Source organism: Myodes glareolus, chromosome 13 (genome assembly GCF_982192425.1).
Source record: "Myodes glareolus chromosome 13, mMyoGla1.1, whole genome shotgun sequence".
NCBI classification, from domain to species: Eukaryota; Metazoa; Chordata; class Mammalia; order Rodentia; family Cricetidae; genus Myodes; species Myodes glareolus.
Window position 1 is genome coordinate 21,229,834 of NC_142038.1, and position 25,016 is coordinate 21,254,849.

At 43.9% G+C, this 25,016-nt stretch overlaps 1 protein-coding gene across 2 annotated transcripts in view; it reads right to left on the reverse strand.

Moving 5' to 3' along the window:
• Window positions 1–25,016, reverse strand: part of Gnal (G protein subunit alpha L) — a 122,096-nt gene that overhangs the window by 16,763 nt on the left and 80,317 nt on the right. For both annotated transcript variants that reach the window (XM_087895958.1, XM_087895959.1), the window contains exons 5-6: window positions 19,945–20,042; window positions 1,605–1,659 (exon numbers count right to left, since the gene is read on the reverse strand). In XM_087895958.1, the coding sequence (XP_087752084.1) occupies window positions 1,605–1,659; window positions 19,945–20,042 (153 nt within the window). The remainder of the gene's footprint in view (window positions 1–1,604; window positions 1,660–19,944; window positions 20,043–25,016) is intronic.

Sequence of the window (25,016 nt, forward strand, 5' to 3'; positions counted from 1 at the left end):
AAAGGAGCAATGAAAATCCAGCTGTAGAAAACCTCCACTGCTAAATCAATTTGGCTCTTCACACAGTAACCGTGTTTGCATGTCCCTCAAAACTTTTTTTTTTGTTTTTGTTTTTGTTTTTGTTTTTTTGAGACAGGGTTTCTATGTAGCCTTGGCTGTCCTGGAGGTTATTCTGTAGACCAAGCCTCGAACTCATAGAGATCCACCTGCCTCTGTCTCTCAAGTGCTGGGATTAAAGCCGTGCGTCACTACCACCTGGCACCTCTCAAGACTTTTAAGAAGTGATTCACATCCACATCTTGCTGTTATATGACAGTCAAACCTCAGTACACAGTGTTCAGGGACAAAGTCTTGCCTATGTTCTGTGGCTACACCTGGAAGTCTCTACTGGGACTGATCCAGTAGGAGCTTAACTCTCATTCACAAGTCAGGGACCTCAGGGCTGGAAGCTACTTCACTTTAGTAGGGCTGCTGTCACTTCCTTGCATAGTTCTGCTCTCACCACGACCACAGTTGATATGCTCCCAAGGGCACGGGAAAGCTACAGTTTCACACAGCTGACCTCACCCTGTCCTGGGCAGCTGTCATTATACTGTTTATGAATCAGTCACTCTGGAAGATGATCAATGTTTCTGCTGTTTTATAATCACAACATCACACCTATGTAGGTTCCCTTTGAGGCGTTTTCCTGATGTTAGAGAGCCCAAGTTACACCGTGGGATATGTTTATATTAGCATATTAATTATATGGCATGATATTTTCATACTTTTATAGAATCTATTTTGAGCACGTTCCCTTTTCTAATATTACTCCTTCCCTCCTTCCAATGTCACTTCTTCCTTTCAACCAGTCCCTTCTAGTTTCGTGTGTGTGTGTGTGTGTGTGTGTGTGTGTGTGTGTGTATGGCTTAATGAATTTAATCAAGGTTGCTTACAGGAACATGGGTGAAGGGTTATTTACAGGAGAGAAGATGTCTCTACCTTTCCCAAACCATTGACTCCCCCCAGAACCTTCATGAGCCTCATACTGGAGGATCATTTTAAGCTCTTTGGGTCAGCCATAGGGACAGATACCCAGAGAAGAAAGAGGAACTTCAATCTCCAGGGAATAGAGAGGAGAGAGAACCTCCATGTGGTTCAAGTCCCAGGCCTCCAGGGGTTGCAAATGCTCAGGGTAAGGTAGGAGGGATAGTTTGCATGCAGTCTTTATCTGCTCAAACCGAGGGCCACACTTGCAGCACACCTGGAGATGTGCTATGGGACCTGGGGTTCAAGTCTGAAGTCCAAAGCAGAAAAAGAGCCAGTGTACTCAAGTGGGAAGCGAAGGCCTGGCTTCCTCAGCGATGGGCCTTGGAAGCCTGGGAATCACATGCTCCTATGCTGCATGGGATTTGCCCTTCTCACTGGCAGGGACTTGACTAGGTGGCACAGTACAAGACTGGGGAGTGAAGACCCCGGATTTGTTGGAAGGATCAATATAAGGGGCAGAATAACAACCCAAGAAGCAGTCATTATGGGTTTTCTTTCCCTGAATCTTCTGAATTACCTTACAACACTCTTGGCAGACTATCTCAGAAGCTCCTGGTGGCTTTCTTTTCACGTACCTGGTCTGTGGGCGTGTAGTCAACCAGACTGACGCTGTCAATCCTTTCCAGGAAGCTGCAAAGAAAGGCAGTACAAGGTCAGCCTGGTTCTCTGTCCCTTTGTCCCAGTGCCTGGGCTATGTTAATGGGGCATTTGCAAGGGGACAGTGAGGACAGGCCTAAGTGCTGCTAGGTGTCTGTCTCAAGGGGAGGCCAAGGCCTGCAAAATGTTTGACTTTGAGATTCTGTTCTTTCACCTCTGCTTTCCTTCCTTCTTCCCTCTTCCCCAGTCCTCGAAGGTTAGAAATGGTTGCTTTGTAACTGGGATGGGGGATGAAGCCCCATCCCTGGCCAAGCTGGTAGGAAAAGGAACTGCAATGTTAATACAAAACCAGAAAGCAACAACGTTCCCAAGACCAAGTATGTGTATGAAAGTCAGCAGGTGTGCATGAGTGTGACTTGTGACTGTATGTTGTATTTATGTTTGCATGTGTTTGTGAGAAATAGAGTGTGTGAACGATGGTGTGAGGGTGTGGAAGGATGCCCGTGAGTGTGTGTAGGTGAGACAGAGTGTCTGCAGATCTCGTCAGCACAGGCCGAGTAGCTGTCAGAGGAAGCTCAAGGGTAGGATGGTCAGACCTGCTTAGGGTGTGGCAGGTGAGTCAACAAGGAGTCATTTTCCAAATCTGTCCTGTTCCCTAAGTGACAGAACTCAGAGGTGAGACCCTGATTCAGACCTGCTGCCTCCATGAGGCCTGGCTTTCCAAGCTTGCCACATACTGGTGTTACTTATATCTTTTCTGTCTAAGTGCAGGATCTGGAGCGCGGGTCTTCATCTTGGAGATTCTGAGGTCCCTAGCACTCAGTGCAGTGCCCTGTCCTTCGGAAACATCCTTGGAATGAACATTCATTCCTCCTTCACCTGAAAGAGGCAATGAGCAAGGTCCCTGACAGGAAGGGCTGGAAGATGCTAAGCATTAAATATGAAGCTGCTGGCGAGAGTCAGCTTAGGAAACAACCAATTTAACACAGGGTTCACACAGGGTGGAGCAGGTGGGTGCGTATACTTGGATGATGATTAGTACAAGTAGAAAGAGTGAAATATGGCTGACAAAAAGTATGTATGAGATTCCTGAGAGATGTAATTAAACACTGCCTTCCAGAGGAAATGGTGGGAGGGAAGTGGGGGGACCTTCCTGCAGCCTATCCAAGTTGTGAGACTGAGAGGCTAACGAAGAGGCAAAGGCACCTCAGTCTCCCCACTCTGCTCCCCAAGGCGGTTTTCAAATTCCGTGCAGCTCTGACCCCTGACCTAGCTCCAAGCAACCTGCAGAAGAACTTCTTCAAGCTGGGACTTGTTCCTACTGGACAGAAGTTTTAGAAAGCTTTTCCAAAGTCGGAACATTCTCCCTTTGTGCGACGTTTCAGGAGCCCGAGGGCGGCCAACTAGCCACAGCTGTTGACAATAGCCTGGAGAGAGCAGAACTCTGATTTACAAGAACACGGGACCTTTGTTTGAGTTACAGGCATAATAATCTCAAACGAACTAAAAACAAGTCTTAAACTCCCTTACCTTTGCCCTCCTTGGGCTTCCACAAAAGCCACAGAAAACTCCAACTGTATAAAACCACTTGTGTCTTGGACACTAAGCCCCCTTAGCTGTGGCCACGAGCCTGGTGCTGTAGGTTTGTAAATTCAGTTACTAAGGAGGTTGTGGCTCTAGGCTTAAACCTCAGCACAGAAAACAAACAATTCGTCCTGCCCACTCCACCCCCACTGGCTTTGCTATTTTCCAGTTTTTGCTGCTACAGCTGAAGGTGTGAATGCTGGCAGGACTGTCTTACTAGAATAACTCAGAAGTTGGTGGCCATGAAGATGATCAAGAACTGGGGCCAAGGATAGCCAAGGAGAGGTTGTGGGGTGTCCTTTGTAGTTAGCTTGCTGGACCTGAGGAAAAGCATCAGCTATCTGTCATCCATTCACATTCTAAATAATTTCTTTGTGGAAAAAAAAAAGAGCAAGCTCTAACTGCTGAGGGGGGAAGAAATTTTCCTCCGAATTACTGATGCGTAAAAATATCCCTGTGGTAAGAGAGTCCCAGGGCTCTGGCCTCGGCTCCCTACACTGGGTCACCAGGGAACTCTGAGTTCTGTCACATACATGCTATGTCATGAATCTCTGAGACACTCCTAGGATCCTGCTGTATGACCTATCTGTCTGGTCCTGCTCCCTATTGGCCTGACAGTGTAATTGTAGAAAATGAACATTGGGGAAACTGGGCAGATGGCTTACTAGAACAGGTTGTGGAAGAAAGAAAGAAAAGAAAGGAAAAAGCCCATCACCACTTTGCTTAATGTCTCCTGCTTTATAGGTTTTTTTCCTGGTAGTTTTGAGCTATGTTTTGACAGCAAAGCCCCCCCCCCCCCCCCCGAAGGATGTTGTATGTATTGCAGAAAAAAATCATTAGTAATTACATACAGATTGGCTTAATAATGTCACTAGACCAGACTGCCTTACTTATTGTGTCCTTCCCACACCTCCAGTTCAAAGGCAGTAGGAAGAGCAGTTCTGGCTAAAATGTTCTGATTACACACATCTGGGGCTCTGCACTAAACTAAACTAATTACAGAAAGTTGAGCGTGCACATCAATCTGTTTTTCTCCCCCCATTAATTCTAAAACCCAGCTTAGAAAAAAAAATGTATATATGAAGAAACATTCAGAGTAAGAATATCAAGGCTTCCAGGAATAGTAAAAAAAAAAAAGCCAAGGTACCAAGATAAGAATTTAGGATTGAGGCCAACTTTGGTAAAATACCATGCTCTCTGAACCAAATTTACTTCTGAGTTCTCCTGCCCCACATCCATTTTGTGGTGCTGAGATCTAACCCAGGGTCTCATGAATGCTAAGCATATATTCTATGCTGAGATCCATACTCGCATGTAATAATACACCATTTAAAATATATTTACCCAGTTTTCAAGATTTAAAAATTAAAACTACATCAATTCTAAATGTGTGGAAATAATTCATGAGCCTGTAGAGCTTTTGAAAATAATATTTGATTCATAAAAATGTACATTCATATAGTATGATATGAACACATTTTAAGAAAGTTTAAGCATAGATAGTATTGTTCAATTTCACAAAATATATTTTGATCAAAATATTTTCAGTATAAAAGGGTCTTCAATTTACCAAGGAGAAGTTATTTTTTAAAATTATAATGAATGGAGGTTTTCCAGACTAAAGGACTAAAACACAGGTTGTATTCATGCACACCTGACTCAGCACAACTGTGCATATGAGGACACTGGGCAGTTAAGGTGTCCCATGAAGCAGACTTACCAAAAATAAAGGGTACATATGCACACACGCACACGCGCGCGCACACACACACACACACACACACACACTCCTTCACTCAGAGTCTCAGCACTCATGTGTGCACACTTGCACTTTGTTTTCATTAAGCACTCATTCACATGGGAAACCACACGGTAACAATGGATGTTCCAAAGAGTTTTGTAGAAGCTCTATTTTGTCTGAAACACTGGAATTCTCTTCGATAGCAAAACCTAATGAAATATGGGGTATTTTTCATCCAATAAGCTGAACGGTGTTTACAGATTTGTAAATAAACTAAGTACCCATTCCTCCTCATTTAAGTTTTTGTACCACTTGTTGGTCGATGCATCATCAAAACTAAAAATAAACTTAATTCTTTTTTTTTTTTTTTCCCGAGACAGGGTTTCTCTGTAGCTTTGGCGCCTATCCTGGAACTAGGTCTTGTAGACCTGTCTGGCCTCAAACTCACAGAGATCCGCCTGCCTCTGTCTCCTGAGTGCTGGGATTAAAGGTGTGCGCCACCACAGCCCGGCTCTAAGCCATTTTAGATTACACAGGAACAAATAGAGAGGCGCGGAGACCATCAAGCTTGTCACCGCCGTTTAGGTACTTTAACAATAAATGCAGGCTTTCCATGGCAGCATTGTGTACTGTAGCTTTCCTTTACAAACATTCTTCCCACACAGCAATAACAAGATGGCAGAAGACCCACTGTCCTCATGAGCTAGCAGAAGACACTGAATATATGAGCAAATTCTGTTTAGAGATTATTTTAGTCCAGAGTCCTAGATCACTCAGGTGATAGATTGTCAATCAGTTAAAGTGCCTGTGCCAAGGGCATTTCCCAAGAACACAACTCCATTTTTTTCTTCTTTTTTTCTTCGAGATAGGATTTATTTGAGTAGCTTTGGAGCTTGTCCTGGAACTCGCTCTGTAGACCAGATTGGCCTCGAACTCACAGAGATCTACCTGCCTCTGCCTCCTGAGTGCTAGGATTAAAGGTGTGTGTCACCAGTGCCCAGCCAGAACACAGCTCTTACTTACATCATTGTTCTCTGCAACAGGGACACACAGACGACCCTCCTCTGCAGGCCGTGTTTTTTTCCTGTGCCAGTCTAACGAGCCTGAAGAATGGAAATTGCTCAAGATTTATGTCACTGGACCAAAGTAGAGATGGGGGACAAATGACCCCTTCCTTGTGCCTTTACCTATGAGTTTCCCTCCCCCCTCCAGCCTTCCCAGGTCCCCTACTGTGATACAGTTGAATTCTGCAAGGTTGCCATAGCATAAGACATATGCCTGGTCCTCATCTGTCATGCCATTAAGTACCCGATAGTAGTGAGCACTACTCGGCTGTCCCACTGTGCAGTGGGTATAGGTAGTGTATCAAAGAAAACATTATTGACTGGAATGTGGCTGAGGGGCTGTGGCATTATTCCAATCAGTAAGCTTAGCACTCACCACCTCCCATCCTCAGCAAAGCTCTTCCTCAAAGGAAGCGGTTTGGAAATGTCATCTATAGATGAACTGAGCGTGAGAAGAGAGGGTGTCTTGAGCCTTTCTGCTCACCCCCAACCTTCCCGCCCCGCTAGATCCCTGGCCTTTCTTGTAGCTTACAAACAAATTCCTTGTCAATGATCCCTAACTCCCTCTTCTCCGCTTTCACTCTCTCCCTTCTTTGTTTTTTTCATGGACCTGGGAATGGAAGCTAGGGCTTCATGCACACTAGACAAACACTCTACACCGATCCATGTCCTAGTCCTACTGCTTTCTTCATGACAGATTCTCATTGGGTGGGATGGTTTGGAATACAACCATGACACACTCTGATAGCCGGAGCTACTGACTACCACTGTTCATTAAATTTTTAACTGCTAAGCATTGCTCAGCACTTTCCATAAATAAACTCATTTTATCGTCACACGTAGACACTATTAATAACTCAGTTTTCAGGCAAGGAAACCTAGGCATGGGAGCTAAGTAACTCGGCAGAAGCCACAACTCTGGTTAAATGTTAATATCAGATTCCATGACACCTGCAGCAGCAGCAGCAAGTTAATCCAATACAGATAACAAGAGCAAAGAGCTCTCAGCACCTGGAAGTTTGAGGCAGGAGGATATGAAGTTCTAAGCTAGCTAGCCTGGGCTATTCAGTGAGAATCTGTCTCAAAATCCTAAACACAACAGTAATAAAACAAATGATCATTACTTATCCTAGAAAAATAAGTCAGCGGAGCAGCTGTTCCCTTGAGAAGACTGAGGAATGTCAGCAATTGCAAGGCTGATGGAAGGTGGGGAACAGCCACTGAAAGGCCCTGCACTTGGTGAACTCCAGCTAGGCCTCTTGTCAGCGTGGGTGGAGTCAGGAACCATGTACTATCCACAGCATCTTGACACAGGAAGGCTGACTTTGTCCCTGGCAGGTACTTTCCTCTCACTGAGTAATGAATGTAGTACCCCATGATCTGCTTTTTTTCTTCCATGGCTACCCTGTAGCTCAACATGATCTAAAACTTCTACCTCCTCGGCACCTGTTACTGCAGCAAATCTTTATTCTGTTCCTGAGACTCTCACATAGCTGGCTCCTCGGCACAGGATAACTTGTAAGACCATTTGGGGACTCTTTAGAGACTGGCCTCAGTCCCCGTTCCCATTTTCATACACATCTGTCCACCTAGAGTCAGAGCCTGAGGAGCCATCTCTGAGGAGCTCTTATCCACACCTGCATCCAACACATCTGGAAGCCTTCCCCGTCCTTTACACATCTGAGAGGTGTCCGCAGGGTCTGTTTTAGACTTGTGTTGTAGATATTATCTGAAGCTGTGTTACTTTTGTTTATGCTGTGGAACACTTTTCTGAATGGTGTAAAGCTGTGTTGCTTCTGTTTATGCTGCATTTGTTTAACTCTGTGAAGCTGTGATTCTTTGCCTATTTAAACACCTGATGGTCTAATAAAGAGCTGAACGGCCAATAGCTAGGCAGGAGCAGAGATAGGTGGGACTGGCAGGCAGAGAGAATAAAAAGAAGGAGAAATCTGGGAGAAAGAGGAAGAAGGAACAAAAGAACAAGGGGTCAGCCACCCAACCAGTCACAGAGTAAGAATGAAAGTAAGATATATGGAAGGAAAGGAGGACACTAGGGGTCGGCCTCCCAACCAGCCACAAAATTAGAATGAAAGTAAGATATATGGAAGTTAGAAAAGGAGAAAGCCCAGAGGCAAAAGGTAGACAGGATAATTTTAGTGAAGGAAAGCTGGCTAGAAACACACCAAGCTAAGGCTGGGCATTTCTAAGGAAGAGTAAACCTGCGTCTGTGATTTATTTGGGGGCTGGGTTATGTGTCCCCCCAAGACAAAAGAACTAAAAGAATATAAAGAACAAAGAGTTAAGAGATAAGAAAACAAACAACACTCCGGTACGTGGTTTTTTTTTTTTTCTCTATATATATCTGGGCAGGGGGTGTTTAAAAGATAATGTGTACCTTCTTATGGTAGAGCTGTGTTGGAATCTTCTAGTCCATGCCTGTATGCCACAAACACTTATTGAACTCCAGGTTAGATAGCAGTACAGGGGACAAGGAGAGTTGGCAAACCTGAGTAATTTATAATATCTCATTAAGCAGAGTATTTTATTTTCCCTAGAGTTTCTTTTTATGGAAAGGCCCACTTGGTGAGGGAGGTGGAAGAGCTCAGGGAAGTGTTCTGAAGGGATAACTAAAACCCACGTCCCAGCTAGGAATGGGGGTGGAGCCCAGTGTAGTGCTGCCAAGCATGAACAAGGCCCAGAAAAAGAGTGAGCTCGCTCCCTCCAGCCTACACCAACACCAATGTGTCGAAAGCAGCATTAACCAGTAAGTTACAGTGCGTTCTCAGGAGAAAGTGGATTGCAGAAGTGATTAGGGGGTAAAAAGAGAACAGAAAAGTAATTGAATTTTCCCTACCCTAACCCAAAGTGCGAAATTTTCAGTGCATTTACGAAAGCCAAAAATAAGGAACCATTGACAACAATGCTTCATTGGTTCTGGCTCATCAGAAGATTTCTGTTCTGTGTTTCCCTTTAGCAGCCTAGGACTGTATCTGTGGCAGCTTTATTCCCCAAATTTCCCATGTGCTGGAAGACTTCCCAGGAACACTGTTAACTCTGAGAAGTAAGTGCGTATTTCTGGAGGGGGATGGACATCTGCTCTCTTCTCCACGTGTGTTTTAGTCAACTCGGGAGTGATGGTGATTGTTTTATTTGGTAATAACGACAAAGGAACCGAGTTTGCGGTGAACATGCGCAGGCTTCTCCTTTGTCTTAATTCCCTGACAGCCTGGTGTCCCATCTACTCACAGTAAAAGACCCGGATAAATCCAGACCCCTCTAGCAGAAAGAGTAGAGCCAAAAAAATCTAGCAGGGAGAGAAGAACCAAAAATCTAGGTTAGCTGGTTCAGTGACTCTGTTCCAGGAACTAGCTGACCATAAAGTTAGATTATAATCTTGAGAATCATCTTGAGAAATGGTGAGTTACCCCCTTGTGATTATCACTGGTATTTTCGGAATTTTCCAGCGACGCCCTCCCTACCCCCTTTGGGTTATTGGGTTATGGTTTCTTCCCTTAAATACCCCTTCTCCCAGCTATTCGGGGTCGAACTCCTAGCCCGCGTGGGAAATGAGTTTCAGCCCCAGTGCACTGGTTCCTGTTCTGTCAATAAACCTCATGTGATTACAGCAAGGATGGTCTCTTGGGAGTTCCTGGGGGGTCGTGTTATCCCGAGACTTGAGTGAGAATCTCCCCATTCCGGGGGTCTTTCACCATAACACACTGCATGGTCATCACAAGTTCCCTGGGGATGATTTAGTATATAGGCAGACGTGCATATGTTCTGTGCAAACACTTTGGTCGTTTTATGAATACATAAGGAGCTTCAGGAGCCATAGAGTTTGTCGTCTGTGTGACCCAGAACCAGCGGCCCGAGGACACAAAGGGAAAGCTGCGCATTCATTTTTTTTCAGGTCACACCCTATTTTACAAAGAACCAGGATGGGAAACTGAGCTTGTTGTAGTCAATGCTAACTTCACACTACTTTCTTAAGAGATATGAAACACCATTAAATATGTTCAGTTGAAAACAATGCAAAATTACCTTTTTTGGCAAAATGATCTTTCAGGTCTTTTCTATCTTAGAAGATATATATAGTCACTGCTCTGATCTTACTAGAAAATCACAGTTAAGCAGTCTCTTCCTTAGCAATTACTGCCTGCGAGAGGCAGCAAGATTAGGGATCTTACATTTATTATTTCCAGAAATAATGCCAAGCACTAAAATTTTATTAATATCCAATAGAATGTGAAACAAGGGCATCACATATGAACAGGGCAGTCCATAAGCAAATGGGAGCTGTGTTTAGATTTCATTATCTCATTTTATTATCGTAATAGAACAATACCTATTTCTCAAATGTTAACCACTGAGATGAGGGACCCTTGTTATTATGTGAACAATGGACTTGTCTATAATAAAATTATTTCATTCTAATAACTGCACATGTGCCAGCCTAGGGAACCCTTCTCTCAGACTGCTTTCTTCGATGCGAAATTCTCGAAGAGCAGCTTCCTTCCATCCTAACGCCCTTTCTAAAAGCTCAGCACTCCTGGAAGGAGGGAAAGTTCTTACAGAAGGTATCATTGCGGCTTTCTGTTGTCCCTGAGGCAGTTGATACTCCCATTGGAAAGGAGCCCACGTAGCATAACCTCCTTTGTTCATCTTTTGTGGTATCAGGGGCCAGATCCTTCCCTTACCCATGCGAAGTTCACTCCCTATCCCTTAGCTACACTAGCCACCCCTCCCCACAGCCCAGATGACCGCATTCTCTTAGTGCCTGAGTAGTATTTCATTCCATGGACATGTCATGTTTTGTTTACTCATTCACCAGTTGATGAACGCTGGGATGATTCTATTTTTGAAGGACCGTGGACGATGCTATAAGCAGGTGTTGTGCCTCTAACTAGGTTAGCGTTATAGAAACCGTACATTTGCAGACGCGAACAAGGCTAAGATAGTGGGGAAAGCAGAAAAGCCTAATTCTGATACAAACAACCATTCAGCTGAAACTCAAAGACTGCCCACGAAATGCTAGGTCATGTTCTAGGCCGTGGTGAAACAGCAGGGCTGCACTAATTGGACTCTGGGTTAAAAGATAAATTAAAATGGAGAAGAAAAAGTTCGAGGGAGATGGGGGAGTGATTTAGGGAGAGTTTGAGGGGGAGCGGGGAACAGATAAGATGATACAGTATATATAAATATATGTACATATATATGAAATTTTCAAAGGATAAATAAAAAATATTGTCACCCCTTCCCCCAAGTTATTCCAAGTGAGCAGTTATCTCCTAGGCGACAGTCCATCTGTGTGATAGGAACTTAGATATATTCATTCATCTATCCACTGTACAAAAGGGGTGGAGTATCTGTCACAGCGGCTCCAGGTGACAAGAGGTGATTGTGCTGGGCACTGCCTACAGAGCAGCTACAAAGCCCAGCACAAGGAGTTCTGAAGGATTACTTACAGGCGTCTTTTGGAGATCCTAAAACATGATTTCACTGTGGAAACTATGTCTTTTTTTTATTTTTTATTTTTTCTGAGACAGAGTTTCTCTGTAGCTTTGGAGCCTGTCCTGGAACTAGCTCTTGTGGAGCAATCTGGCCTCAAACTACAGAGATCCGCCTGCCTCTGCCTCCTGAGTGCTGAGATTAAAGGCGTGTGCCACCACAGCCCAGCGGGAAGGGTTTATTTCATCATTAAGTTTACTGTTCATGAAGAAGGAAAGTCAGGGCAGGAACTCAGGCAGAGGTGTTGGAGGAACTCAACGGTTGTGGGTTATTGACATGTCTCTTATGGCTTGCAGGAGGTGACATCCACAGAAAGCTGCACCTCGTCATATCTATCATCATTCAGAAAACACCCCACAGATTTTCCCACAGGCCAGCTTGATGGAGGCCATTCCTCAATTGATATTGCCTCTTTAGAAATGATTCTAGCTTGCATTAAGCTGACCAAAAGCTAACCATTATGAATGGATAAAGGAATGATAAAATACACATAGGGCAAACATGACATGCTACGGGCCTCACATATGGAACAGTTCAGAGAGTGAGGATTACCTTAGTGTCGACTCAGTTGTTGTTGCTACCTTTTAATGGAGTCTCTTGTGTTCCCTTGATATTTAATGGAAAGGTCCCCCAAACAGGCAAACTCAAATGGTCAGATGCCTGTAATCTCAAAGTTAAAAATTTAACAAGCCAGTCCAACAGGAAATGAGAATTTCTTTTCATTTTTTGGAGATAGGCTCTCACTATGTAGAGAACTGGAAGTGACCTGAGACCAGGCTGGTCTTGAGTTCACAGACATTTGCCTGCCTCTGGGAGTAAAGGCACGCCCCACCATATCCTGCCTATTTTTCTTTTGAAACATGGTCTTATTGAACAGCCCAGGTTCCAAATGTTGGGCTAAGGTGATTCTCCTATCTCAGCCTCCTGATCAGCTGGGACTTCAGGTGTATGGCATCTCACCTGGCTGGGAGTCTCACCTTGAAGTGCATTAAAAACCCATAATTCAGAACTTTTTCACTATCACTCAGAACATTTTCATTACTCAAAAAGGAACTACGTACCCATTAAAGCTTCTTAACTCCCAGCTCACCTCAGCCTTATGCATGCTCAATCTATTTTGTCTCAACAGATAAACTTTTCCTGAACATTTCATGTACCTGAAATTATATAACATGAGGCCTTTTGTGTCTGGCTTCCCTGGCTTAGCATAATGAATTCAGGGTTCATCTGTGTTACAGTATGCCAAGAGACTTCATTTTTTTTTAAAAAATACAGCTCTATTAAACTTTGCATCATCATGTGGCTATATAACATTTTGCGCATCTCTTCATCAGCCAATGGGCATTTGGGTTGTTATCAACAACCTGATAGGAAAGAACAGGACACTGAGCCCAGTGTCTCAAGAATCAAGTCATCTTTAATCACTGAGCTTCAACTTTGTTCCTCTCTCTCACCCCCCACAAAAAACGGCCACAGAAACCCTCTGGCTTACTTGTAATGATTAAAGACTGCAAACATAAACATCTACAATAAATGCAACTCTGATAAAAATCCTACGTCACTGTGGACCGCTTGTTCTAGTAAAATCACCACCTAACTTGGGCACATGGTGTTAGTTGGGTTCTTTCTCTGTTAAGAACCCTGAAAATCAGTACCTGCTTTGAAAAATCACAAACGGGAACCAACAGAGGGATATCAGGCAGCGCAGGGGTGGTGGAGGGTGGACCCTTGGCCCTCACCACTAGCCAGGTCACAGCAGCCACATTTTTACTGGCATTCTGCCCCTGGGTCTGTGTGACAAAAGGGTTTAATTTCTAATGAGTACTAAACAATGCCACTCCACGCTATCAAAGAGATAATCTATGGTTGTACTGGGTTACATGAAATTCAGAGGTCCTACTATCTAGCACTGTGAAACTCTAGGAATGCAAAGCAAGTGGCAAAGAGCGTTAGAAACTTGTGATACGCTGGGAAGAGGCAGGACTAAGGGACCCACACTGTATAAAAGGCAGGATGACAGGACAAAGAGGGACTATCAGATTGTGTGACGTAAGAATCCACTGGAGTTCTCCATGTAAGGGCATCATCATGTCGAGACATTTAAAAACACTTTCTGCACACAATCATCTGTAGTAACACACCTCAGAAAACTCAGATTTGGTCTTCAGGACTGACAGAGAGCCAGGCACCATAGTGTGCACACCTGTCTGTAATTCTAGTGAGGTGCACAGGGTCGGGAGAAGGCTTTGAAGCTAGTTATCCTGGCATACACAATGAGGGGGAAAAAAGAGACCTTGTCTCAAACAAGGTGGAAGGCAAGAGCTGACACCCAAGGCTGTCTTCTGGCCATTCATGTACCAGGGCACAAGAATGCCCACACTTACACATATGAATGTGAACACACTCACACAAAGCTAACAAAATCAATTAAGTAAAATTATATTGTAAGCTATAAGGCAAATATTTCCAAAGAATGATAGAAGAAATGAAGGAGAGGGGAGGGGTGCTGAAAGCCTTATGCTCAGGTGTCGATCGTCTGTATTCTGTCCACTACTCTATCAACTTCCATGGCAACAGAGAAAGAAAAATATAAAATAAAACAACTGGAACAAAAAACAACCACTGCCCATACACAGGGACAGTTCCAGTTTTTAGATCTAGAAAATAAGTCTGAAATTAATTTATCTAAAAATAAAGGTGAAAGGGATAGTTAATAATATGTTTATACATCTTAGTGACAGTTATATTTTTGATGCATTCAATGGTATCGTGTAATATGTATCTTTTAAATTCTACTTTCTTTTATTTTAAAACCTGTCAAAGGCTAGCTTTGAAGTTGAAATTACATAGGTGCCAGATTATTCTAAAAGTTTAGCATTCTCTGGGCTTGGCAGCAAGCCATACAGTTGAAACCCGAGTTAGAGATGGTGAATGAGGCTGGGAAAACACCTGGCAGTTGAGGAACGACAGGCCTGGGACTACAGAACAGGGGTAGCTGACTCTTCACCTTGTGCATTTCTTTCTTCTCTTTCTTTGGTATTCTAAGAGTCTTCCCAAGGCAATTATTGAAATGGATATGCTTCCAAATGAGCTTATGTGTTGGTACGAAGCAGAGGAGCCCACACTGGATGGTGTTGAAAGTTACAGTAAGTGAAGTCTGATTTTATAGAGATCTTCAAAGGACCAATTTGCTCTCTCCTAAAATAGCTGTTTCCATGGTTACTTAATCACTTATTATGAGGCCTTAGAGGAAATGCATTTGGGGGGATAATTCAGTAGACTGTGTTTAAATTTTCAATGCAGGAACTATGGAACTTGGAATAAAATATAATCTCTGGTAATTTGCAGTTGGCTTGGTGTTAAAAAGACATTTGTATCCGAGTGGGGAGTTTTGGACTCAGTGGTAATCCTGATCCCTCCCCTCGTCCCCCAGCCGCCATCCTATTATTCCAGTCTTGTTGAGGGAAGCAGAAGTTGCTGCTCAGGGACACAGATGTGACCACAAGCTGGGATAGTGCTGAGGGGGTTCTAATAACTGACTAGAGGGCAGATGTGAGGCGGCCCTGGTTGAGCATTGCTTATCTCTCCTCTCCACACCATTTGGAATCTCGTCTGCCAAGGGAAAGGTGGAAGAGATGAAAATAGGAAGAGACATACTCGAGAGTAGTCAATATACCCATCATCCCAAAGAGAAACCACCTACCCAGGGCCTCCCTGCAAGTACTGCTGATTCAAAACTCGCTCCCACACAGCTTTGGAGAAACCCCACGTCCCCTAGAAGCAACCTGAGGAAATTTCTGCTCCTTGTGTGCCCGAACAGCATAATGCATATCTTTACAGCCTCCAAATGTTTACTGCACCCATGTGGTACACTTCAAAGGTCCTTCCCTCTGTACACGGACTTCAGTGTCCAGGGTGCTTCTGGGGCACATGATGTTGGTTGGCTGAGGACAAAGATGCGGTCCTCACAAGTGCAGGTGCCTGTCTCTGCTACATCATTATGAACTGAGGACTCGGAGGGCTGAAGGAGCAGGTTGTAGCTCTAGCTCTATTGTCACCAGGCCTGCATGATTACTGCCCACACACATATCAGCATTTTTTTCTGCCTTGCATTCTTCCTTTTTAGCCCCCACATCTATATATGTATGTATGTATGTATATATATATGTGTGTGTGTGTATACATATACATACATACATAAATACATTCATATATTCAGGATCACCTAGGAGATTGATGAGGCACACTTCTGGGTGTTTCTAGAGAAAATTAATTGAGGGGGTGATAATTCACCCTAAAAGTGGGTAACACTAACCCACAGGCTGAGAGAAAATGAGAAGGCCAATAACACACTGGTATTCCTCCCTCTACTACTGGTCTGACATGCAGTGAGTGAATTGCACCATCATGCCCTACCAGCCATGATGAGTGAACCCCCCTGAAACTGTGAGTCAAACCAAATCCTTCCTTAAGTTGCTTCTTTCAGGCATTTTGTCTAGCAGCACAGAAGTAACTGATACACACGTCATCTCTGAGAGAAAGACCCCAAATAGTCTTATTCAATCCCTTCCTCTCCCCATCCTCAGTACCATTAGCCTGCCTCTGCATCTATAGGCATTTTTAAAAAGATCTATCTATCTATCTATCTATCTATCTATCTATCTATCTATCTATCTCTATCCATCCATCCACCCATCCATCCATCCATCCATCCATCCATCCATCCATCCATCCACCATGTATTCTGCCTGCATATATGCCTACAAACCAGAAGAGGGCACCAGATCTCATTTTAGATGGTTGTGAGCCACTATGTAGTTACTGGGAAGGACCTCTTAACCTTTGAGCCAGCTCTAGCCTATTCATAGGCATTTTATATGCAGGGACCATTTATTTGTGACTCTTTGGGTTTGGCTTCTATCACTTAGCATGGTGTCTTCCAGGTCTGCCAATTTCCTACTTGTGCATTAGCGCTGCCTTTTTGTTCTGTTGCTGAATACATTCTACGGCAAAGACACTGCATATCTATGTGTGTTGATGGGCACTTGGGTTGTTTCTGATTTGGGCTATTACGGGTAAGGTCGCTATGGACCCCTGTTTGTATGGGTTCATGTCTATAATTCTCTTGGGCATAATCTAAGGGTGAATGGTTGGGGACAACAAACTGAGTCTTTTATGGACTGCAAGATTCTCATGCTGTATTGTATTGAAATATATGGTATTGAAAGTTAAACAAAGGGTCTCATGTATGCTAGACAACCACCAAACTAAAACTAAAATTACGTTTTGAGCTAGGTTCTCATTAAGCTGACCAAACTGTCCTTGAGTTCACTCTACAAGCCCAGAAGGGGCCTTGAACTTGCTATCTTCTTGTCTAGACCTCCTGAGTAGCTGGGATTACAAGCTGGCACCACTGGGCCTGGATTCTTCTTAGACCTTAGTGGGCAACTCAGTCTCTTAAGACCCGAAGAGAATTTCAGCATCATCGAACAACACTTCCCCTGTTGGTTCCAAGAGCTATGCACAGATAAATGACTCCTAAGCAGGCACCAGCATTCAAAGCGCAGAACTGCTGAATAACATAGCACTTGGGTGACTCAGAGTCACCCGAGACATTAGTCAGAACTTCGCCTAGCAGTCTAGATGAGGAAAAAAAAAAGCTACATCAAGATCCTGAGGATCTGCAAGAGGAAGCTGCAGTGTGTGAGAACCTAGGGTGTGGTATGGACTTATGAAGGAATCGAAGGTCAGTATCTCCAATCAGCAGCACATGGACTATGGGGCTCTTGCTTTGTTAATTCAGCTATGAGCCCGTGTTGCATAGGAAACCTCCATATTAGCTAGACTGAAGTACCTTTGGTGGTCTCTAAGACTATACAGAGCAGAATGATTCTGCTTCCCGGTCTTTACAGCTGTTGGAATGCAGCGCAGTGCATTTCTTGGCATTTGGAGCAATGTTGGTATGAACCACACACTGGGCTGCCGGCCAGAAAAAGTACAGTCATGAGTCACACACGGCAGGTCACACTTGATAAGGCAAGGGAGTGTGCTGTCAGTGTAGTATTTACCACGCTGGACTTCCTATTGTGATTTTAGAGTGTGTTCCTCCCACTTGTAGGAAATAGAGTGGACCAGAAACTAGAATGCTGGGTTTTGACAGCAGCTGCCTCACAATCTGGTGTTTACCTTGTCTCTTTTTTAAAAAGTAAGATAGATATTTTTGTGTGTGTATACGTGTGGATCTGTATGTGCGTGTACACCATGTATTTGTGGGTGCCCGCTGGGGCCAACAGGAGGGCATTGGGTTCCTCGGCCTGTAGTTTCAGATGGTTGTAGGCTACCTGGGTGCTGAAAGAGTAGGAAACACTCAACCTCGGAGCCATCTTTAGTCCCTATTTTGTCTCTTGATTAAATCAATTATTTTTTGTGTGTTTGACTTCATTGTGTGTTGTTTTATTCATCAAAGTTCTCGAAAGAGTAGGCCAGTAAACACCTCTGTGTCTCTAGCTGTCTACCTGGTAGCTGGGCGTTCAGAGGCTCTGCATGTTCTATGATGTTTGTACAGTGATGAACTATCTAATATCATCAGCAATACCTGACTCTGTTACATACAAGATTGCCAAAGGCTTCCTTCCCACAGGAATGTCAAGTTGTCTGGAGAAGATCAAAGTCTCGTGAGTGGGCACACAGCACAGGATCATGGTCCCATCCCTCTGCCCATGTGGTGCGTGTGTGTCCTTTCTTTTAGGAAGTGACAGTGATGGGAGGTGGTCACAGCTTACATTTTTCTAACATTTGCTTAGCAACTTAAAAAACTCTGGCAGCTATGTATTGGTTCATCAAATTTATAGAAATAATACGTTTTCCCCTTGAAAACTCTAGTTCTCAACTTTTCTAATGCTGTGACCCTTTAATACAGTTCCTCACATTGTGGTGAGCCCTAACCATAAAATTATTTTTGTTGCTACTTCCTAACTGTAAATTTGTTACTGTTATGAATCATAATGTAAAGATCTGTGTTTTCTGATGCTCTTAGGTTAAATATGACACTAGAGAACTGGATTATCCCAAATCCCAGAAGGCATTTAAACAGGTAGCTGATGTCATCACTGGTCATGAAATGGACAGAACATCAGTATGGCTGGACCTGAGTCCCAGGCTACTATCACCACTTGCTTCTGTACCTCGGGAACAAAGGGGGTTTTAACACAGGGATCATTAATTCACAGTTTTTACTTTGCAAGGAGTTGGACCCGGGAGCCATCACTAAAGGGATGCATACCATCCTTGTTTGTTCCAAAAGGCCCCAGAGAAGATAGTTTAAGCCTGTTCATGAAGCAAACCTCCTGGAATCTATGGGTGAGATCCAACACTGGTCTGTGCTCGATCTCAGACAATAGGAAAACATTTCCCTGGCATGCAGATTTATTGATCCACAGGAAAGAGCAGGATGAGAAAAATCACCATTGATTCTCAGTACCCTGGTTACAGGCAGTTGTATGACTAGGGGTACGTATGTAGTCAACTCTCACTTCTGTCTCATAATCAGTTTGTTTTCATTTTCACTATCAGTCAACCAGAACACAATGAAGTCACTGCGGGTTCAAGTCCAGAAGCATTCCAAAACAGTAGAAAAAGGAGGAAAAAAACCTGCCTGAGACCAACTTTAGCTTCATTATGCTGAATTCCAAAGTGCAGTAGGCCCAGGGAAGCAATAGGAAACAGGTTTTATTCTATTTTAAATTAGGTGCATGTGTCTGTGTATCTCTGTGCATGGTGTGTGCAGGAGCTGGAGGAGGCCAGCAGATGGCATCAGATCCTCTAATGCTGGAGTTACATGCAGCTGTGAGCTGCCATGTAGGTGCTGGGAGCTGAGTTCAGGTCTTCCAGAAGAGCAGTCAGTGCTCTTAGACACTGAACCATCTCTCCAGCACTACAAAATTTGATATTAAAAAATGAATTTGGGAGTCTTAATTCAAAATTAAAATATAATAACGAATATTTAGTACACTATAGTTTAGAAACATGCGTTTAAGTCTTTGTAGCAATAAAAAAATGAAGAGAATTGAAATGGTCAGGACAAAGTGAGTGAAAGTTATTTTGATTCTTCCGTGAAACAGTGTTACTGAAAATACCTCCTTTAGAAACAATGTTGCCCAACATATCTCCTTTAAAACAATGTTACTGAACACACCTCCTTTAGAAACAATGTTACTGAACATAACTCCTTTAGAAACAATGTTACTGAACATAACTTCTTTAGAAACAATGTTACTGAACACACCTCCTTTAGAAAGCTAACTTTGGGAGTCAAAAGCTACACTTGCTCCCTGCTTTAGTAAGCCTCAGAGCCCCAGGGAGGGCGGCACAGCCAGGAATGCAATCATGTTTCACAGAGGCCTGGCCAGGGAAGCAACTTACTATTGTGCACAGTCGATCAACTGGTACTCGTTGGATCTCTCAAAGCAGGCCTTCACCCCCTCATCGTCCCACAGCTTCTTCACGTGATCAAAGAATTCCTAAGGGTGGGAAGAATGACAAGAAAACACATGTCAGGATATTTTACAAAGTGAAGAGGGAGAAGAAACTGTAAGACAGAAGTTGTGAGGAGGGCAGGGATTCTTGTAGTTTAAGCTCTATGCTGCCATGGGCACCGACGGTTCAGCACGATGCAAAGCAGGCAATTGGGCTCTCACAACTCACGCAAGCTATGGAACCTCCCAACTGTTCACAAAGCCCACCAGAATGAAACCCGGAAGTCAAAAATTGGTGCCAGTCATTAATTATAAAACAAGAACGCAATTGTGCGGCTCTTTAGCGTTCAGTGCTTTTGAGAGCTAAGCCATCGCCTTGGCAATAGAAGACATGGATAGTCTAAGGTCCATCTTGCAGGTGTCTCGTGACTTTTTAATGTGAGGTAAGACAAGAATGGCAGGCGGGAGAGATGGTTCAGTGGTTAAGAGAATTTGCTGTTTCTGCAAAGGACCCTGGGTTTGAATCTTAGCATCCAAATGGTAGCTCATAGTCACGCGTAATTCTAGTTTAAGGCAATCCAATGCCCTCTTTTGGCCTCCTTGGGCACTAGACATACATGTGGTACACATGAAGGAAAACACCCACACACATAAATAAAAAAGATTGACATGCCAAAGTAAATACATTAAATTGGCCCATTAATATAAAAAATCTGCCATGGGGTCTCAGGTAGTCCAGCTTGGCCTCAAGTTTATGATTCTCCTGCTTCAACCTTTAGTATTATGCCTGCTAGGTGATGGACCACTTACTAAGAGGGTTTTGTTTCTTTGTGTGTAAAGCAAACCATGAGTTAAATACGAACTGTGAATTATGGTTCACCCAGGAGTCATAAGGTTACCATGCTCACCCATTATGGCAGCAGGACCCACTGAAAGACCTGTCCTTACCATAAAGTCACGTCACTAGTTCTGGGGTACTTGATTCCTCTCCAGGTGATTGACTTAACATAAAACAGATTGGGCTGGGTTTGAATCGAGGAACCATTGACACTATTCTACATTTTCTAAAAGCCCACATAGTTTCCACTGGAAGTTTAAGAGGTGCCCAGGAAGAGTCTAAGCCCGGCTAATAAGTGTGAAGGGCAGCAATTCTCTTACTTTGTTCTTGGGTTAGGAAAGGGCAACACAAAGCAGAGGAAAGTGCCAGCAGGTGCAGGCTCCTGCCTCTCTCTGGGAAGCTCTCCCATGTTCCTCTAGTTCATGTCAGGGTTGGGAGAGCTGGCTCTCCCCACCCTCACCCTGTGTAGTGGGCCGATGTGGTGGTCACAGCAGCTGGTCACAGAAAAGACCCCACACAGGTCAGACCCTGAACTAACTGGGATGAGGCTAGGGGAAAGATACAGGAAGAGGTTAGCCTCTCTGGAGACCAGGTCATGGGAAGCTTGTCACAGGGACTGGAGCCAGTGGAAGTGCAGAGGTGCTGTGGCACCCTGCATGACCCTTGTCCAGGTGGCAGAGGAGAGGTAGGCACCCAGATTAGAACCTGTCGCTATCTGGTCAGTGACATCAGGCCAGGTTCTTGCTGGGTGGGGCTGGATGGACTAGAAGGATAGGGGTCATGGGTGCTAGCAACATTCAGATCCACATCTCTCAAGATCACTGTGGGATACATCTGGGCTGCCTCTTGTATCAGCCAATGTCTGCATCCCAGCTCTCCTGCGCCAGTGGGAAGTATTCAGAAGTGAAAAGCTAAGGAGCAATGTGACTGTGACATTTCTGTTTTCTATATTACCGAATGAGGAGCATCTTGAGATCTTTGTATGTTTAAGCAACTGAAATACACAGATACTTCTGACTCTTCCAAGGGGCTGAGCTGCATTATCTAAATTAAACACAGCACCACATTTAAAACTACTCTTCAAAACAAGATTCTCGAGTTTTGAGAGCAAACTTTTGTATTCTTATGTGAATATATATGTGAATATATACGTGTACGGTATGTACATGTGTGTGAACTCATGTCTGCACATGTGGGCATCTGTGTGTGTTCATGTATGCAAGTGCATGGAGACATCTGAAGCTGACATTGGGAGTCTTCCTTGATGGCTCTTGGCCTTGTCTATTGAGGCGGGGTCTCTGAGATGAATCCAGAGCTCACTGAAATGGGAACTCTACCTAACTGGCTTTCTCCACCTGAGAGCCCTCTCCTCTGCCTTCTGAGTGCTGGTGTGACAGGCATTTATGTGGGCGCTGGGGTTCTGAGCGCAGACACTCACATTTGCTGAGCAAGCACATTATCTGCTGAGTCATCTCCCCAGGGACCATAATTTTAAGTAAAATTTAAAGTTAAAAAAAAAAAGTTAAGTACCTAACCACTACCCATTGTTTTCACAATCTTATTCTTCCACCATCTCTGATGACCTGGAATTGATAGTATGTTTTAAAAAAAGTTTGCAGTTCTCAGATGATAGCCTGTTTTTGTTTCTGCTTTCAGATTCTTCATAACTTTTTTTAAAAAAAGAAAACAGCTGGATGATAACCGAAAGCATAAGAATGCCATTTTCTATGTAATTTCTATGCTAACACACACAAATCACTTCTGGGTTACACACACTTGGGACACAGTTTTCATTTTGAAATGCAAACTGAACTCATCTTATTTCTTGAGATACGGGATGTGTAAGTGGCCCTGCCCACTGTAGGGTGTGACTGCCCAGCTCCCCCTAGTGGCAGCAGTCCCCAGTCAGTCCTGCCCCCTGGGCTAGTGGAACTCGTCACTGGATAGTGAGAAGATTTCGCTCCTTATGCTCACGCATGATATTCTTTCAAAGATGACACACAGAAAATGCCTCCAGGGTTAGTGTCAGGAGTCCTCCTGCACAAACAAACTAGTTATGTCTATGATGGATTTTTAATCTTACAGACCCTGACTTGATGACAACGTTGATTTCTCCTCCTCTTCTTGAGTCAAGAAATCATGTAGCCAAGATAGCCTTGAATTTGCTGTGTGGCAGGGGATGACCTTGGCTTGTGTTTCTCAGTCCTCTTGCCTCCCATCTTGAGTGCTGGGATTACAGGTGTGCACCATCATGCCTGGTTTAGGCACTGCTCAGGACCGGATGCCAGGCATCGTGCACACTGGCAAAGCACTCTACCAACCCTCTTCTAGGTGATGTGTAGTATCGAGGGCATGTAAGAACTGTGGAAATAGTTTCTCTACTGTATCCTTAGGGAGTAAGGACAGAAGAAAGTTTGTGCCTGTTTAGAACCCTCACAGATTTTCCCTCAGGTATCTATGAATCTTGATTGGTTGGCTTTTTAGATATAGAACCTATCCATATGAAGAGTCAGTTGTAAGTCTTAAAATTCTACTTGGGAACAAATTTCAGACTGTGCTAGGAAAAATCCTACAAATCCAAGCAGGTAAACCACTGAGCAGTCCCAAATCCTTGCCTTTGCTAGCATGAAGTATGACAACCAGAGACAGTATCAAAAATTACACACTAGAAGGTGGCCATATCCCACCCTCACTGGGTGCCTTTTGTGCTCCAGGTGACATTCTGGGGTCTTGGCTACCAGGTCTTTTCTGTGTCTCAAATAACCCATGAAATAGGTGATTCAGTTCCATATTTCAGACACTAGAGTGAGAACCAAGTAGACGTCATTTTCTTCACATCCACTGAACTGGAAAAGGCCGAGCCTGCACTCAGAGCATGCTGGGAGTCCACCTAGCATCCTTCCCTTTTGCCCACAGCAGCTTCCTGGGCCCAGGGTTAGCATGGGGGACAACGTGGGCATGGGGGACAGCATGCACACACCTGTCGAATTTTGCCTATAGGATTAGCCTATCATTATTCTCAACAGCATTAAAAACAACTTTTGGGGTATATTTTATATGCCATAAGCTTTACCCTTCTATACCATCGTGCAGCCACCAACAGTCAGGTAGAAACAGTCCATCACCTCAGGAGACATTCACCCTTCCTTTGGATCAAGACCCACCACTACTCTAGGGCCAGATGACTGCTAACTTAAGGCTGTCACTGTCACTGTGGTTTTGCCTTTTCTACAGATTTTTATACAAATGAAATCTATAATCTTTTGTGTTTAGCTTCTTTCTCACTTAGCATAATATATTTTGGATCCATTTACTTGGCTATGCATGTTACTAATCTGTTTTTAAATTTTTTATCTTTTATTTTTTTCTTTTGCTTGTGACTGAACCCGGGCCTTACATATGCTAAGCAACTGGTCTACCGAGCTGCATTCTGAGCTAAGTCCTGTGCCTTTGTTCTTTTAGATTGCAGAGGTCTAGCCCATTGTCCAAGTGCATTATATTCATTCATCCACACACCAGTTGGTAGACATCTGGTTGTCTCTAGTTTTCAAATTTTGATTAATTATTATTATTATTGATTATTACTGTGTGTGTGTGAGTGTGGGCACAAGCATACTGTTGTGCTGTATATAAAAGTCAGAGGACACCTTTTGGGGGTTGGTTTTCTCCTTCCACTGTGGGCTCTGGGGATCGAACTAAGGTCGTTGGACTTGTGCGGCACACAGCACTTTTACCCACTCCCTGAGCTGTGCTTCTACTTTTGAACAGATATAAAGAGTGCCGGGTTAGTTTTCTACTGACTTTGGTTTTCATTTCTCTTGGGTGGGAAGCTTTGCTGGGTTATTTGGTAATGGATGTGTAGCTGTAAAAACTGCCAACTTGCTTTGAATGATGGCATTGCCATGGCTTGCTCCACTGTGCACTCGCAGAGGCGAGGTCTAGGATCCAGCTTCTGCATTCTCACCAGTACTCACTTTATCTCTCTTCTTCTTAATTAGGACCCATTGTGGTCTTAATTTTCACCTCATTAAGGGCAGATGGTGTGGGAGATGTTGCCTTGGCCATGTCCTCCTTCCTTCTCTCTCCCTCCCTCTTTCAGCTACAGGACGGCTGGGAACTTGCTCTGCAGCCCAAACTGCCCTTGAATTCATAACTAATTCTCTTGTTTGAGCTTCCTGAGT